Raw genomic sequence first — 14590 nt, 5'->3', positions numbered from 1 at the left:
AGACACCCCGAGAGTGGCTCCTGCTCCTGCCCCAGCCTCGGCTGCCTCTGTTTACCAGCCCGTAAAAGGGAGCTAATGACAGGGGGGATGGCTGGGGCAGCGCCTCAAAGAGCTGCTGCAAGATGCCAGGAATTGTTCTCTGTAAGCAAAGCGAGGGATTAGGGCCAGAGCGGGGTTTATTGGGGCTGCTCAGCTCTGACAGTGCCGTGTCTGTCATGTCATTAATCATGGCCAGGCCTGGCCCCACAAACGCCTCTCTCCCCCCTTCATTTCCACACTGATGTCCACAATGGGGGGGGGGTGACAGAATTTTCCTGCGTCCCTTCACTTTATGAAGCGTGGATTCCTAATTACCGGGGGTGAGGGGGGCTGCACCCACCCCTGGACACTGCCCCAGGCTCTCCGGGCTGTATAAAAGAGCCGAGCTCCTTGCACAGCTCCATCCACACTCCTCCACTCGACTCCTCTCTTCACCCAGGTGAGTGCAGCTCCCCAAAAACCTCTCGGCGATCTCTCTCTGCCTCCTTCCATGCCATTCCTTTCTCACACCTTTCCTTCTCCTCGGGGATGTTTTCCAGAAGCCTTCACCTGTCTCAAGGATGTCCTGCTCCAGCCTGTGCGTCCCCAGCTGCGGGGTGGCCACCCCGGCCCCTCTGGCTGACACCTGCAACGAGCCCTGCGTGCGGCAGTGCCCCGACTCCACGGTGGTGATCCAGCCCCCGGCCTCGGTGGTCACCTTCCCCGGGCCCATCCTCAGCTCCTTCCCGCAGCAGAGCGCCGTGGGCTCGGCAGGAGCTCCCTACGTCGGAGGCGGCTTCGGCGGCTCCTCTGGACGCCGTGGGGGCTCCGGGGGCTACGGAGGATTTGGGGGTTATGGAGGCTTCGGAGGTTATGGAGGCTTCGGGGGCAGCTGCGGCGGTTCCAGGTCCTTCGGGGGCTCCTGCGGGCCCTGCTAAGCCCCAGCCCGAACGCGACCCCAGCCCCAGCAGAGCTCCAGCAGCGCCCCCGGCACATCCCCGCACGCCCCCGCCTGAAGGAAGCGAATCCCTCGGGCCGGGCCCACCCCAGGAGCCCGCCCGGGGTCACCCCGCTCTGCCCCGCTCCTGCCGCGCTCCGAGCCCCACAGCCGTCGCTGCCCGCTCCCCGCACGGCCCCGCCTCGGCTCCGGCCCCCGCGCCTCGGCCCGGGCTCCGCCGGGCTCTGCCCACGGCCGGGACACGCGGGGAGCGCTCGCCCGGGGCCCCGCTGCTCTGCCGGCCGCCCCCCGGCCCCGCACGGCAATAAAAGCTGGCTTGCATTGCAATGTTCACCTGCTCCCGTCTGCTCCGTGCTGCGCGCCCCGCACCGACAGCGGGGGTTCGGGGGGTTCGGGGGGTTCGGGAGGGTTTGGGACGGTTCTGGGGGGCTTCGGGAGGGTTCGGGGATTCGGGAGGTTCTGGGGATTCTGATGGGCTCCGGGAGGGTTCAGGAGGTTCCAGAGGGGTTCTGGGAGGGTTCTGAATGGGTTCCGGGGGTTCGGGAGGTTCTGGGGGATTCTGAGGGGTTCCAGGAGGGTTCGGGACGTTCCAGAGGGGTTCCGGAGGGGTTCTGGGAGAGTTCTGATGGGGTTCCAGAGGGTTCTGGGGTGTTTCAGGTTCCGGAATGTTCCAGGTGGTTCAGAGGGGTTCTGGGAGGGTTCTTGGAGGGTTCTGGGATGTTCCGAGGGGTTCCGGACAACCCCGCTCGGACAAGGCTCAGCACAAGCCCTGCGAGCTCCAGGACTCCTCCTGCCCGTCCTTGGCCACCGCAGCCCGAGCAGCAGAGTCCCCCCGGCCGGACCCTGCCCAGCTCCTGCCTCGGAGCCTCTCGCTCCGGCCCTGGCCGCCTCCTGCCCACCCTGGGCTCCTGCTCTGCAGCCCCACGAGAGCCCCGGGCCCCAGGGCCAGCTCCCTTCCCACTCGGGCCATTCCCCAGGGCCCGCCTGGAGCGCCCGGCCCGTGGCGATTGGGGGGCGAGGGGAGTCCCCCCAGGGACCTGGCCCAGCTCGGGGGCTCTGGGGAGGCTCTGGTTGGGGAGGGCAGAGGGACAAGAGCCCCCAACAGTGCCCCCACTCCTTGCCCTGAGCCCCTCACACATTCCCGCAGCCTGGCACCCCTTCCTGCCCCGCTTCTCCCGGGCATTGCGCGGCTCCTTGGAGAACTGCTGGCTCTGCGTCAACCCCAGTGTGGGTTCAGGAGCCTTTCCTGGGATTCCACCAAACCCTTCCTGGGATCACCAGTGTCACCCTGCCTTTCCTCGGGTCCTCAATGTCACCCAGTCCTTCCTGGGATCCCTAATGTCACCAAACCCTACCTGGGATCCCCAGTGTCACCCAACCCTACCTGGGATCCCCAGTGTCACCCAACCCTTCCTCGGGTCCCTGCTGTCACCCATCCCTTCCTCGTGTCCCTGGTGTCACGCAGCCCTTCCTGGCTTCCCCAATGTGAGCAAACCCTTCCTGGTGTCCCCGGTGTCACCAAACCCTTCCTGGTGTCACCGGTGTCACTCGGCTCTTCCCAGCAGAGCTTCCCCCAGCCCCGTGCTCAGGCCCAGACCCTGCTGGCCCTTGGATGCCCCTGCTCACTCTGATCCATAAATAAAAAAGGAGAATAAAATGTTATTTCTTATATTCCGAATATTGGATACAGTTGAATTGTTGCTTTAATGTGAATCAAGTATGAAATAATATTGTCTAAAACTGATCTATATGAACTCACAAATAAATATAAAATCCCAAACCCAGGCAGTTTTGGTGTTAATTTGATCTCTGGAAGGAATTTCCAGACACATCCTCAGACCAAGGAAGGGACCTCAGTGGGTGGGAGCTCCCAGCTCCTGCTCCAAGCGCTTTGTGCTCCCTGGGACCGAGCCCTGCGCTCATCCCATGGCGTGCAGAGGACACCGGGCAAGTCCTGCTTGGGGCCATCTCCCCCCTTGGCCTGTAGCCACCACCCCCAGCTGGCCAGACCGGGCAACCTGGGCCATGCAGCGGGGATCGCTGCCATTCCCTGCCCCTTCCACGGCCCCGAGGAGCGCCAGCCCAGCCCAGTAGCTGATGTGGGCTTGGCTGCTGCGGCTGAGGATGGAGAAGAGTTTCTGCAGGAACCTCGTGATCCCTTCCCCGTGGCCAGCGAGGCTCTGGGCATGTCCCGCGGTCCCTGTGCCGGCAGAGCACGGCCAGCCGGGCGGGATGTGGTGCCCAGAGCCCGCGGGATCGCACATCCTCGGCTGGAACACACGGAGCCCAGGGTGCCCGGCCCCAGGGGCACTGCCCGGGGCATTGCAGAGCCCGGTGCGCACCCGGGAGATCGGGGCAGCGGGGAAAAGGGAGGCTGAAGGAAAACCAGGAGTCAACATTGCAATGCAAGACAGCTTTTATTGCAGGGGGAGGGCAGCAGGGGCTCGGCAGGACAGCGGGGCCATGGCAAAGGGCTGGCCCTGGCTGTGCTGGCCCAGCGGGAGCAGCAGCAGCAGTCCCGGGTGAGGGGAGGCTCAGGCAGGGCAGGGACGAGGCAGAGGTGGCTCCCAAGCTGGCACGGGGCTGCCGAGGAGCAGAACCGAGCCATGCTCAAGGGCTTTTCTTTCACACAGCGTCGGGTCGGGATGTGCCGGGGCTTCTCCTGCAGCTCTCTGTGCTCGGAGGCCGCGCTCGGCCTTAGCAGGGCCCGCAGTTGCCATTGAGGTAGCGGTGGCCACTGCTCCAGCCCCCGGTGCCACAGCTGCCATAGCCCCCATAGCCTCCATAGCCTCCATAGCCTCCACAGCCCCATCCACCGTAGCCCCCACGGCCTCCATAGCCCCAACCCCCGTAGCCACCAAATCCTCCGTAGCCACCAAATCCTCCGTAGCCACCAAATCCTCCATAGCCTCCGTAGCCACCGCGGCTTCCGAAGGCGCCACCGGAGCCGGCTCCCACGTAGGGAGCTCCTGCCGAGCCCACGGCGCTCTGCTGCGGGAAGGAGCTGAGGATGGGCCCGGGGAAGGTGACCACCGAGGCCGGGGGCTGGATCACCACCGTGGAGTCGGGGCACTGTCGCACGCAGGGCTCGTTGCAGGTGTCAGCCAGAGGGGCCGGGGTGGCCACCCCGCAGCTGGGCACGCACAGGCTGGAGCAGGACATCCTTGAGACAGGTGAAGGCTTCTGGAAAACATCCCCGAGGAGAAGGAAAGGTGTGAGAAAGGAATGGCATGGAAGGAAGGACAGAGAGATCCCCAACAGGTTTTTGGGGAGCTGCACTCACCTGGGTGTAGAGAGGAGTCGAGTGGAGAAGTGTGGATGGAGCTGTGCAAGGAGCTCGGCTCTTTTATACAGCCCAGAGAGCCTGGGGCTTTAGGAAATGGGGTGTTGTCAAAAACAAAAAATCCTAGTAATTAGGAATTTACGCTGACAAGCCTCATCAGAGAGATAATGTCGCAAGATAATTCCATGGCATCCCCTCATTGGGGACACAGGTGTGAAAACGTGCCCTGGACCAGGAGGAGGTGATGGGAGCGACACCCGTGGCCGATGATTAATGACATGACAGAGGGAGCTGAGCTCGCAGCCCCAATAAACCCCGCTCTGGCCCTAATCCCTCGCTTTGCTTACAGAGAACAATTCCTGGCATCTTGCAGCAGCTCTTTGAGGCGCTGCCCCAGCCATCCCCCCTGTCATTAGCTCCCTTTTACGGGCTGGTAAACAGAGGCAGCCGAGGCTGGGGCAGGAGCAGGAGCCGCTCTCGGGGTGTCTCCCCAACCCCACCGGCTCCCAGGGCCAGCAGAAGATGCTCAGCCCAAGGTTTTGGTGTCCCTGACACGACTGTGAATGTCCCATCTGGAAGTTCAGGAGGACTTTGGGGTTTCCCCCTGCAAAGAGCAGAGGGGGCAGATCCCAGTGGTGGCCGAGCCCCCCAGAGCCAGGCTGGCCCTGTCCGTGAGCCCAGGCCAGGCTCAGCTGGGCACTGTGGCCGGTGGTGTCTCTGTTGAACCTGAGCCGACCACTTGTGTGTGTTTTAGAGTCTCTGCGTTCCAGCCCGAGCACCGGAGAAAGAGTCAGGAGACTCTTCTGTTGTTTCCAGAGGTGTTTATTTTATCTCATCTCAAAGTTCTTTCCCTGCTCAGCCCAGGTCTGTTCAAGCAGGTCAGCCCACCCCTGGGATGGCATTATCTCTTTATACTAAATACTTCATAAAGATTATTTACAATTATCTTCCAACACCTATCACTTATTGTACAGTCTGGTTCTACTCTAGACCAATCCAAAATTGCCAACATCACCCAAAAGATGGATGCAGGAAGAAGGAGAAAGAAGGACAGAACACGCCCAAATCCCCCCATCTTGACCCCAGATCCTGATTATAAACAATCTTAAAAACCTACTTTTCAACTTTATAATAATTTAATTTACACTCTACTTATTTTTTTTTACTTGTAATTCTTCACGCAAGGGTTTTAGTTTTTCCCAGGGAGAGAATTCGAAGGCGCAGGGGTTTTGGGCACTGTGCCCAGGTTCCTGAGCCCCCTGCCTGGGTTTTGAGCCATCCAGCGAAGCCAGAGGGATGTTTTGGGTTTTCACAGGCACTGTTGCTCTCAGCGGGGCTGGGCACAGCCACATCCCAAAGGATGCTCGGGATTCTTTGTAAGCAAAGCGAGGGATTAGGGCCAGAGCTGGGTTTATTGGGGCTGCGAGCTCAGCTCTGACAGCGCCGTGTCTGTCTGTAATTAACGATGGACCAGGACATTTCCACACCAATCTCCCTGATGTCGAGGTGTATAATTGTATTGCAACATTATCTTTTTGATGAAGCTTGTCAGCTGGAATTCCTAATTAGGTGTTATTTTTCTGCCACCGCTCCCTTTTCCTGATGCCCCGGGCCCTTTGGGAGATGTATAAAAGGCCCAAAGTTTTCACAGAGCTCTATCCATCTTCCACTGCTTGACTCGCCTTATCACCTTGGTAAGTCCAAGCCTTCCTTCCTCTGTCCTCCTTTATCTTTGTCAAGGAATCCTTGGGGTTTTCTCAAGGAATCTTTGGGGCTTTGTCAAGGAATCTTTGGGGTTTTTCTCAAGGAATCTTTGGTGTTTTTCTCAAGGACTCTTTGGGGTTTTCTCAAGGAATATTTGGGGCTTTGTCAAGGAATCCTTGGGGTTTTCTCAAGATTCTTTGGGGTTTTCTCAAGAATCTTTGGGGTTTTTCTGAAGGAATCTTTGGGGTTTTTCTGAAAGAATCTTTGGTGTTTTTCTCAAGGAGTCTTTCTCAATGAACTCTTGCCTGTGTGTTCCCCTGGTTCTCCTAGTGCAGAGTTAGAAAGGATTTTGTTAAACTGATGGGCTAAGGGCTTATGGAAGCTTGAATATTTTCGGTCTTTTGGATGTCAAAGTTTCCTTAGTTTCTATGGGCAAGCAAGACTCAGGGATGGCGAGGGGAAAAAGGGATCTGAGCAGGATTTTTCATGGGATGGGGCCATGTTCAGGACGCCTGAGATGATCCAGGCAGGACAAAGGCTGCAGGTGGGAGAAAAGATTTGGGATGAATCCCTGACCTGAGCCAGGCTCTGCCTTGTCCCGCAGCTTCTCTAGCCGAACCTAAGGATGTCCTGCTCCAGCCTGTGCGTCCCCAGCTGCGGGGTGGCCACCCCGGCCCCTCTGGCTGACACCTGCAACGAGCCCTGCGTGCGGCAGTGCCCCGACTCCACGGTGGTGATCCAGCCCCCGGCCTCGGTGGTCACCTTCCCCGGGCCCATCCTCAGCTCCTTCCCGCAGCAGAGCGCCGTGGGCTCGGCAGGAGCTCCCTACGTGGGAGCCGGCTCCGGTGGCGCCTTTGGAAGCCGTGCTGGCTACGGAGGATTTGGTGGCTACGGAGGATTCGGAGGCTACGGGGGTTATGGAAGCCGTTATGGTTACGGGGGTTGGGGCTATGGAGGCCGTGGGGGCTACGGGGGATGGGGCTGTGGAGGCTACGGAGGCTATGGAGGCTATGGGGGCTATGGCAGCTGTGGCACCGGGGGCTGGAGCAGTGGCCACCGCTACCTCAATGGCAACTGCGGGCCCTGCTAAGCCCGAGCGCGGCCTCCGAGCACAGAGAGCTGCAGGAGAAGCCCCGGCACATCCCGACCCGACGCTGTGTGAAAGAAAAGCCCTTGAGCATGGCTCGGTTCTGCTCCTCGGCAGCCCCGTGCCAGCTTGGGAGCCACCTCTGCCTCGTCCCTGCCCCGCCTGAGCCTCCCCTCACCCGGGGTTGCTGCTGCTCCCCCGGGGCCAGCACAGCCAGGGCCAACCCTTGGCCATGGCCCCGCTGTCCTGCCGAGCCCCTGCTGCCCTCCCCCTGCAATAAAAGCTGTCTTGCATTGCAATGTTGACTCCTGGTTTTCCTTCAGCCTCCCTTTTCCCCCTGCCCCGATCTCCCGGGTGCGCTCTGGGCTCTGCAATGCCCCGGGCAGTGCCCCTGGGGTCGGGCACGCTGGGCTCCGTGTGTTCCAGCCGACGATGGGCGAGCCCGCGGGCTCTGGGCACCACATCCCGCCCGGTTTGCCGTGCTCTGCCGGCACAGGGACAGCGGGACATGCCCAGAGCCTCGCTGGCAACGGGGAAGGGATCACGAGGTTCCTGCAAAAACTCTTTTCCATCCTCAGCCGCAGCAGCCAAGCCCACATCAGCTCCTGGGCTGGGCTGGCGCTCCTCGGGGCCGTGGAAGGGACAGGGAATGGCAGCGATCCCGGCTGCATGGCCCGGGTTGCCCGGCCTGGTCAGCTGGGGGTGGTGGCTACAGACCAAGGGAGGAGATGGCCCCAAGCAGGAATTGCCCGGTGTTCTCTGCACGCCGTGGGATGAGCGCAGGGCTCGGTCCCGTGGAGCACAAAGCGCTTGGAGCAGGAGCTGGGAGCTCCCACCCGCTGAGGTCCCTTCCTTGGTCTATGGATGCATCTGGAAATTCCTTCCAGAGATCAAATTAACACCAAAACTGCCTGGGTTTGGGATTTTATATTTATTTGTGAGTTCATAAACATCAGTTTTAGACAAAAATATTTAATACTCTATTCATATTATCGCAACAGTTCCGCTGTATCCAATTTTCGGAATATAAGAAATAACATTTTATTCTTCTTATTTATTTATGGATCAGAGTGAGCAGGGGCAGCCAAGTGTCAGCAGGGTCTGGGCCTGAGCACGGGGCTGGGGGAAGTTCTGCTGGTCAGAGCCGAGTGTTGGTGGGGGTGGGTGACACCGGTGACACCAGCAAGGGTTTGGTGACATTGGGGACACGAGGAAGGGATGGGTGACAGCAGGGACCCGAGGAAGGGTTGGGTGGCACTGGGGATCCCAGGTAGGGTTTGGTGACATCAGGGATCCCATGAAGGGTTGGGTGACATCGAGGAGCCCAGGAAGGGTTTGGTGAGATTGGGTTCCCAGGAAGGGTTTGGTGACATTGGGGACACCGGGGAGGGATGGGTGACACTAGGGATCACAGGAAAGGCTCCTGAACCCGCAGTGGGGATGAAGCAGAACCAACAGCGCTCCCAGGAGCCGCGCAATGCCCGGGAGAAGCAGGGCAGGAGGGGGTGCCAGGCTGCGGGAATGTGTGAGGGGTGCAGGACAAGGAGTGGGGGCACTGTTGGGGGCTCTTGCCCCTCTGCCCTCCCCAGCCAGCGCCTCCCCAGAGCCCCCGAGCTGGGCCAGGTCCCTGGGGGGACTCCCCTCGCCCCCCAATCGCCACGGGCCGGGCGCTCCAGGCGGCCCCTGGGGAATGGCCCGAGTGGGAAGGGAGCTGGCCCTGGGGCCCGGGGCTCTCGTGGGGCTGCAGAGCAGGAGCCCAGGGTGGGCAGGAGCCGGCCAGGGCCGGAGCGAGAGGCTCCGAGGCAGGAGTTGGGCAGGGTCCGGCCGGGGGGACTCTGCTGCTCGAGCTGCGGTGGCCAAGGACGGGCAGGAGGAGTCCTGGAGCTCGCAGGGCTTGGGCTGAGCCTTGTCCGAGCGGGGCTGCCCGGAACCCCTCGGAACATCCCAGAACCCTCCAAGAACCCTCCCAGAACCCCTCCGAACCACCTGGAACATCCTGGAACCCGAAACACCCCAGAATCCTCCAGAACCCCCTCAGAACTCTCCCAGAACCCCTCCGGAACCCCTCTGGAACGTCCTGAACCCTCCCGGAGCCCATCAGAATTCCCCAGAACCTCCAGAACCCCCAGAACCCCTTCAGAACCCTCTCGGAACCCCTCCAGAACCTCCCGAACCCTCCCGAACCCCCCGAACTCCCCCAGAATCCTCCCGAACCCCCCGAACCCCCGCTGTCGGTGCGGGGCGCGCAGCACGGAGCAGACGGGAGCAGGTGAACATTGCAATGCAAGCCAGCTTTTATTGCCGTGCGGGGCCGGGGGGCGGCCGGCAGAGCAGCGGGGCCCCGGGCGAGCGCTCCCCGCGTGTCCCGGCCGTGGGCAGAGCCCGGCGGAGCCCGGGCCGAGGCGCGGGGGCCGGAGCCGAGGCGGGGCCGTGCGGGGAGCGGGCAGCGATGGCTGCGGGGCTCGGAGCGCGGCAGGAGCGGGGCAGAGCGGAGTGACCCCGGGCGGGCTCCTGGGGCGGGCAGGGCCCGAGGGATTCGCTTCCTTCAGGCGGGGGCGTGCGGGGATGTGCCGGGGGCGCTGCTGGAGCTCTGCTGGGGCTGGGGTCGCGCTGGGGCTGGGGCTTAGCAGGGCCCGCAGCCTCTGGAGCCGCCGCAGCTGCCGCCGAAGCCTCCAAATCCTCCGTAACCTCCATAGCCCCCGGAGCCCCCAAAGCCCCCGGAGCCCCCACGGCGTCCAGAGGAGCCGCCGAAGCCGCCTCCGACGTAGGGAGCTCCTGCCGAGCCCACGGCGCTCTGCTGCGGGAAGGAGCTGAGGATGGGCCCGGGGAAGGTGACCACCGAGGCCGGGGGCTGGATCACCACCGTGGAGTCGGGGCACTGCCGCACGCAGGGCTCGTTGCAGGTGTCAGCCAGAGGGGCCGGGGTGGCCACCCCGCAGCTGGGCACGCACAGGCTGGAGCAGGACATCCTTGACAGGTGAAGGCTTCTGGAAAACATCCCCGAGGAGAAGGAAAGGTGTGAGAAAGGAATGGCATGGAAGGAGGTAGAGAGAGATCACCAAGAGGTTTTGGGGAGCTGCACTCACCTGGGTGAAGAGAGGAGTCGAGTGGAGGAGTGTGGATGGAGCTGTGCAAGGAGCTCGGCTCTTTTATACAGCCCGGAGAGCCTGGGGCAGTGTCCAGGGGTGAGGGCAGCCCCCCTCACCCCCGGTAATTAGGAATCCACGCTTCATAAAGTGAAGGGACGCAGGAAAATTCTGTCACCCCCCCCCCCATTGTGGACATCAGTGTGGAAATGAAGGGAGAGAGAGAGGCGTTTGTGGGGCCAGGCCTGGCCTATGATTGATGACACGACAGACAGAGCTGAGCTTGCAGCCCCAATAAACCCAGCTCTGGCCCTAATCCCTCGCTTTGCTTACAGAGAACAATCCAGGGCATCCTTTGGGATGCGGCCGTGCCCAGCCCTGCCACGCTGAACCCAACCTGGTCGTGTCCTGAGCAGCAGTGCCCGGCTGGGTCTGGGGCTGATGACCAAGGCTGATGTCCCTGTCCCTCTCCTGGTATCTCCTGATGTCCCTCTCCTGATGTCCCTGACCCAGGATTTATGACCCAGGGCTGATGTCCCTGTGCTGGTGTCCCAGGGCTCATGTCCCTGTCCCTCTGCTGATGTCCCTGACCTGGGACTGATGTCTCTGACCCTCTCTTGATGTCCCTGTCCCTCTCTTGATGACCTTGATCCTCTCCCGATGACCCAGGGCTGATGTCCCTGACCCTCTGCTGATGTCCCTGTGCTGATGACCCGGGGTTGATGTCCCTGTCCCTCTCCTGATGTCTCTGTCCCTCTCCTGATGTCCCTGACCTGAGGCTGATGTCCTTGTCCCTCTCCTGATGTCTCTGTCCCTCTCCTGATGACCTTGACCCTCTCCTGATGTCCCTGACCGTCTCCTGATGTCCCTGACCCGGGTCTGATGTCCTTGTCCCTCTCCTGATGTCCCTGACCTGGGGCTGATGTCCCTGTCCCTCTCCTGATGTCCCTGACCCGGGTCTGATGTCCTTGTCCCTCTCCTGATGTCCCTGACCTGGGGCTGATGTCCCTGTCCCTCTCCTGATGTCCCTGACCTGGGGCTGATGTCCTTGACCCTCTCCTGATGACCTTGAGCCTCTCCTGATGTCCTTGTCCCTCTCCTGATGTCCCTGACCCGAGTCTGATGTCCCTGTCCCTCTCCTGATGTCCCTGACCTGGGGCTGATGTCCGTGACCCTCTCCAAATGACCTTGACCCTCTCCTAATGTCCCTGACCCTCTCCAAATGACCTTGACCCTCCCCTGATGACCCTGCCCCTCTCCCGATGACCCTCTCCTGATGTCCCCCTGCGGTCCCTTCCATCCCGCCCTCTCTGTGACTCTGCCACGTTTGGTGTTTGGGATGAGCCCGGAGTGGGTGGGATGGCTTCTTCCTCCCGGCGTCCCTATTTAGCAGCCCGTAAAAAAGGGATTAATGGCATGTGCTGGCTGTGCCCGGCGTTCCGAAGCTCCTGAGTGATGCCCAAAACTCTCGTGCATAAGCAAAGAGGGGGATTAGGGACACGTCGGGGTTTGTTGGGGCTCTGAGTACAACAAATCATCGTTCACGCAGCGCTTGGTCACGGGCAGTCCCTGGGGGCTCTCCAGGGCACATTTACTCCCCCCTAGCCCCAATTAGGATGGGTTTAATTGCCCCACGATTGTGTCATGATGTTTGTCCGCTTGGTTCCATGGTCAGCTGGGGCTCCTGTCCCCACCCCTGGACACTGCCCCGGGCACTCTGGGATGGATAAAAGGGCCGAGAGCTCCACAGGGCTCCATCCAGCTCCCTGTGCTTCAATCTGCTCCTTGATCGTTGTGGTGAGTCCGAGTCTTCCCTCCATCCTCCCTTCCCCATCCGAGCCTTTCCCAGGGAATCTCTGGATTTCCCCAGGAATCTTGGCCCCAGCAGCTCTCCCAGAGCAGAGGTGGGATGTTGGGGGTTGGATTTGCCCAGGAATCTTGGCCCCAGCTGCTCTCCCAGAGCAGATTTGGGATGTTGGGGTTTGGATTTGCCCAGGAATCTCGGCCCCAGCAGCTTTCCCAGAGCAGATTTGGAATGTTGGGCTTCTCCCCGTGGGCTCCAGTCCTGTGCGAGCCTGGCCATGGGGATGTGGGAGATTTTCTTCATGGCCACGGGCAGGCAAGAGCCGGGGCTGGCGAGGGCAGGAGGGCTCGCAGGAACCACTGCAGCTGTGCCAGGGGCTGCGCTGGCACCGCCTGAGATGATCCAGGCAGGACAAAGGCTCCAGGTGGGAGAGAAGATCAGGGATGAGTCCCTGACCTGAGCCAGGCTCTGCCTTGTCCCGCAGCTTCCCGAGCCGAACCTAAGGATGTCCTGCTCCAGCCTGTGCGTGCCCAGCTGCGGGGTGGCCACCCCGGCCCCTCTGGCTGACACCTGCAACGAGCCCTGCGTGCGGCAGTGCCCCGACTCCACGGTGGTGATCCAGCCCCCGGCCTCGGTGGTCACCTTCCCCGGGCCCATCCTCAGCTCCTTCCCGCAGCAGAGCATCGTGGGCTCGGCAGGAGCTCCCTACGTCGGAGGCGGCTTCGGCGGCTCCTCTGGACGCCGTGGGGGCTATGGGGGCTTTGGGGGCTCCGGGGGCTATGGGGGCTATGGAGGATTTGGGGGTTATGGAGGCTTCGGGGGCAGCTGCGGCGGTTCCAGGTCCTTCGGGGGCTCCTGCGGGCCCTGCTAAAGCCCAAAACCCGCTGGAGCTCGGCGCTGCCTCTGCCCGCGGCTCCCCCCGCAGCCCCCAAAGCCGTGCTTGGCCGCCCGGGGCAGGATGAAGCTGCAGCCGCTGCTCCGCGCTGGCCCCGCGGCCCCGGGAGCTGCGGGCTCGCTGGGACCCTGCCGGGGTGACCCTGGCGAGCCTCGCCCGCCGCCTCGGGGCTCCCCAGCGCTGCCTCCCCTCTGCGCCCCCTCTGTGCTGCCCCCGGGCTGAGGCTGTGCCCTGCTGTGCCCAGCTGCGAGCCCCCAGCCCGCCCCGGCCCGGGGGGATCTCTGCGCTGCCGCCCTGCCCTGGGGCTCGCTGCTGCCTCCGCGGTTTTGTGTTCCCAGCGCGTTGTTGCTGCGCTGCTCCGTCCCTCGCTGCCGCTGCCCGCGGCCTTTGGCACCCGCAATAAAGAATCTGCGTTGCATCAAGGATTTGTTCTCTTCTGGGTTTCTTCCTCCTGCCCGAGAATGAGTGTCTGAGTGAGCGGTGGTGTGAAATGTGCGGTCGGGGAATCGCAGCACGGTTTGGGTGGGAAGGGAGCTTAAAACTCGTCCGGTTCCACCCCAGCCGTGGGCAGGGACACTGGCAGTGTCCGAGGGTGCTCCAAGTCCTGTCCAACCTGGCCTTGGCACTGCCAGGGATGGAGAATCCATGGAATGACCCCTCCCAGGGAGGAATTTATCCCCAAAATTCCCTCTGAACTCCTCCCTGTCAGTCTGAGCCTCATCCTGGCCCTCCATCCCTTGGGAATTGTCTCTCCCTGTGTTCCTGGGAGCCCTTCAGCTCCTGCCAGGCCACAGCGAGCTCAGCCCAGAGCTTCTGGAGGCTGAACAATCCCAGCCTTTCCTGCCAGCCTTTCCTGCATCCCTGGGATCCCATCCTGGAGCCTCCTCCGGGCTCTCTGCAGCAGCTCCAGCTCCTCCCTGGGCTGGGATCCAGGACCAGGATCAGGGTCAGGATGAGGATGAGGATCAGGGTCAGGACTAGGGTCAGAATCAGATTCAGGACCAGGATCAGGATAAGGATCAGGATCAGGATCAGAGTCAGGATCAGGATCAGAGTCAGGATCAGGATCAGGATCAGATTCAGGACCAGGATCAGGATCGGGATCAGGACCAGGATCAGGATCAGGATCAGGATCAGGATCAGGATCAGGACCAGGATCAGAGTCAGGATCAGGATCTGGATCAGTGTCAGGTCCAGAAACTGGACCAGGACCAGGACCAGGACCAGGATCAGGATCAGGACCAATGTTAAACACAAATTCAATGTAAAAAAAAAAAAAAAAAAAAATAAATCCCTGAGGTTTTGTGGCGTTTGATCCCCAAGAATAAACACAGAATATCTGTAAATGAGGATAAACAATGATGTAGGTTCAATTAAAAATAGAGTAACAGGGAAAGTGTTACCATAGAGTGAAGGAATTTATTGTCATGGAATTAGGAAATATCCTGAGCTGGAAGGGACCTGCAAGAATCATCTAAATCCAACCCCTGGCCCTGCAGAGACTTCCCAAAATCCAAAATATCCTGGAGGGAGAGTTTTGGCAGCCTCTGGGGCAAGAATTTGCCTGATATCCCACCCAAGCCTCCCTCTTTTTTTTTATTTTAAATTTTTTTAATATGATAAAGGACAACAGAAAACGCATTTGGGTACAGAAAATTTATTTGGAAAGAGAAGCTTTCCTACAATCGTGGAACAAAACTGTACAGGATACAAAGAGCATCATTCTTGGAGTTCTGTTAAAAAAGGAAATTTCCC

The 14590-nt window shown here is 60.9% G+C and overlaps 5 protein-coding genes across 10 annotated transcripts; 3 read left to right on the top strand and 2 right to left on the bottom strand.

Moving 5' to 3' along the window:
* Positions 1-599: 599 nt before the first annotated feature.
* LOC117008661 (PE-PGRS family protein PE_PGRS5-like) lies at positions 600-3354 on the top strand. The gene is made up of 3 exons (XM_033082632.1): positions 600-939; positions 1354-1432; positions 2964-3354. The coding sequence occupies exons 1-3, from the start codon at positions 600-602 to the stop codon at positions 3352-3354; spliced, it is 810 nt and encodes a 269-aa protein (XP_032938523.1).
* Positions 3355-3673: 319 nt separating this feature from the next.
* LOC117008816 (claw keratin-like) lies at positions 3674-4138 on the bottom strand. 3 transcript variants are annotated; one of them, XM_033082893.1, is made up of 2 exons: positions 3823-4138; positions 3674-3774 (listed from the first exon to the last, which is right to left on the bottom strand). In XM_033082893.1, the coding sequence occupies exons 1-2, from the start codon at positions 4136-4138 to the stop codon at positions 3674-3676; spliced, it is 417 nt and encodes a 138-aa protein (XP_032938784.1). The 3 variants fall into 3 exon arrangements, with proteins under 3 accessions (XP_032938784.1, XP_032938785.1, XP_032938783.1); XM_033082894.1 differs by having other exon boundaries at positions 3674-3765; XM_033082892.1 differs by having other exon boundaries at positions 3674-4138.
* Positions 4139-6588: 2450 nt separating this feature from the next.
* Positions 6589-7053, top strand: LOC117008820 (claw keratin-like). Of its 4 annotated transcripts, none has more exons than XM_033082899.1 (2): positions 6589-6877; positions 6920-7053. In XM_033082899.1, the coding sequence occupies exons 1-2, from the start codon at positions 6589-6591 to the stop codon at positions 7051-7053; spliced, it is 423 nt and encodes a 140-aa protein (XP_032938790.1). The 4 variants fall into 4 exon arrangements, with proteins under 4 accessions (XP_032938790.1, XP_032938792.1, XP_032938791.1 ...); XM_033082901.1 differs by having other exon boundaries at positions 6589-6895; positions 6953-7053; XM_033082900.1 differs by having other exon boundaries at positions 6589-6904; positions 6953-7053.
* A 2620-nt stretch (positions 7054-9673) lies between these two features.
* LOC117008660 (claw keratin-like) lies at positions 9674-10018 on the bottom strand. Its single transcript, XM_033082631.1, has one exon. The coding sequence runs from the start codon at positions 10016-10018 to the stop codon at positions 9674-9676; it is 345 nt and encodes a 114-aa protein (XP_032938522.1).
* Positions 10019-12445: 2427 nt separating this feature from the next.
* LOC117008825 (claw keratin-like) lies at positions 12446-12811 on the top strand. Its single transcript, XM_033082906.1, has one exon. It carries the CDS (start codon positions 12446-12448, stop codon positions 12809-12811), a length of 366 nt encoding a protein of 121 aa, XP_032938797.1.
* Positions 12812-14590: the final 1779 nt, after the last annotated feature.

The sequence above is a fragment of the Catharus ustulatus genome, chromosome 30 (assembly GCF_009819885.2).
Source record: "Catharus ustulatus isolate bCatUst1 chromosome 30, bCatUst1.pri.v2, whole genome shotgun sequence".
Classification (NCBI taxonomy): domain Eukaryota; kingdom Metazoa; phylum Chordata; class Aves; order Passeriformes; family Turdidae; genus Catharus; species Catharus ustulatus.
Note: the sequence above shows the minus strand (reverse complement) of the source record. Positions and strands in the feature narration are given on the sequence as shown.

Coding starts and splice junctions, on each gene's coding strand:
- LOC117008661 (XM_033082632.1), top strand. CDS start 600: ATGTCCTGCTCCAGCCTGTGCGTCCCCAGCTGCGGGGTGGCCACCCCG. Junction 940..1,353: donor TTCCAGGTCCTTCGGGGGCT/CCTGCGGGCCCT, acceptor GCACCGACAGCG/GGGGTTCGGGGGGTTCGGGG. Junction 1,433..2,963: donor AGGGTTCGGGGATTCGGGAG/GTTCTGGGGATT, acceptor CTTGGCCTGTAG/CCACCACCCCCAGCTGGCCA.
- LOC117008816 (XM_033082892.1), bottom strand. CDS start 4,138: ATGTCCTGCTCCAGCCTGTGCGTGCCCAGCTGCGGGGTGGCCACCCCG.
- LOC117008820 (XM_033082898.1), top strand. CDS start 6,589: ATGTCCTGCTCCAGCCTGTGCGTCCCCAGCTGCGGGGTGGCCACCCCG.
- LOC117008660 (XM_033082631.1), bottom strand. CDS start 10,018: ATGTCCTGCTCCAGCCTGTGCGTGCCCAGCTGCGGGGTGGCCACCCCG.
- LOC117008825 (XM_033082906.1), top strand. CDS start 12,446: ATGTCCTGCTCCAGCCTGTGCGTGCCCAGCTGCGGGGTGGCCACCCCG.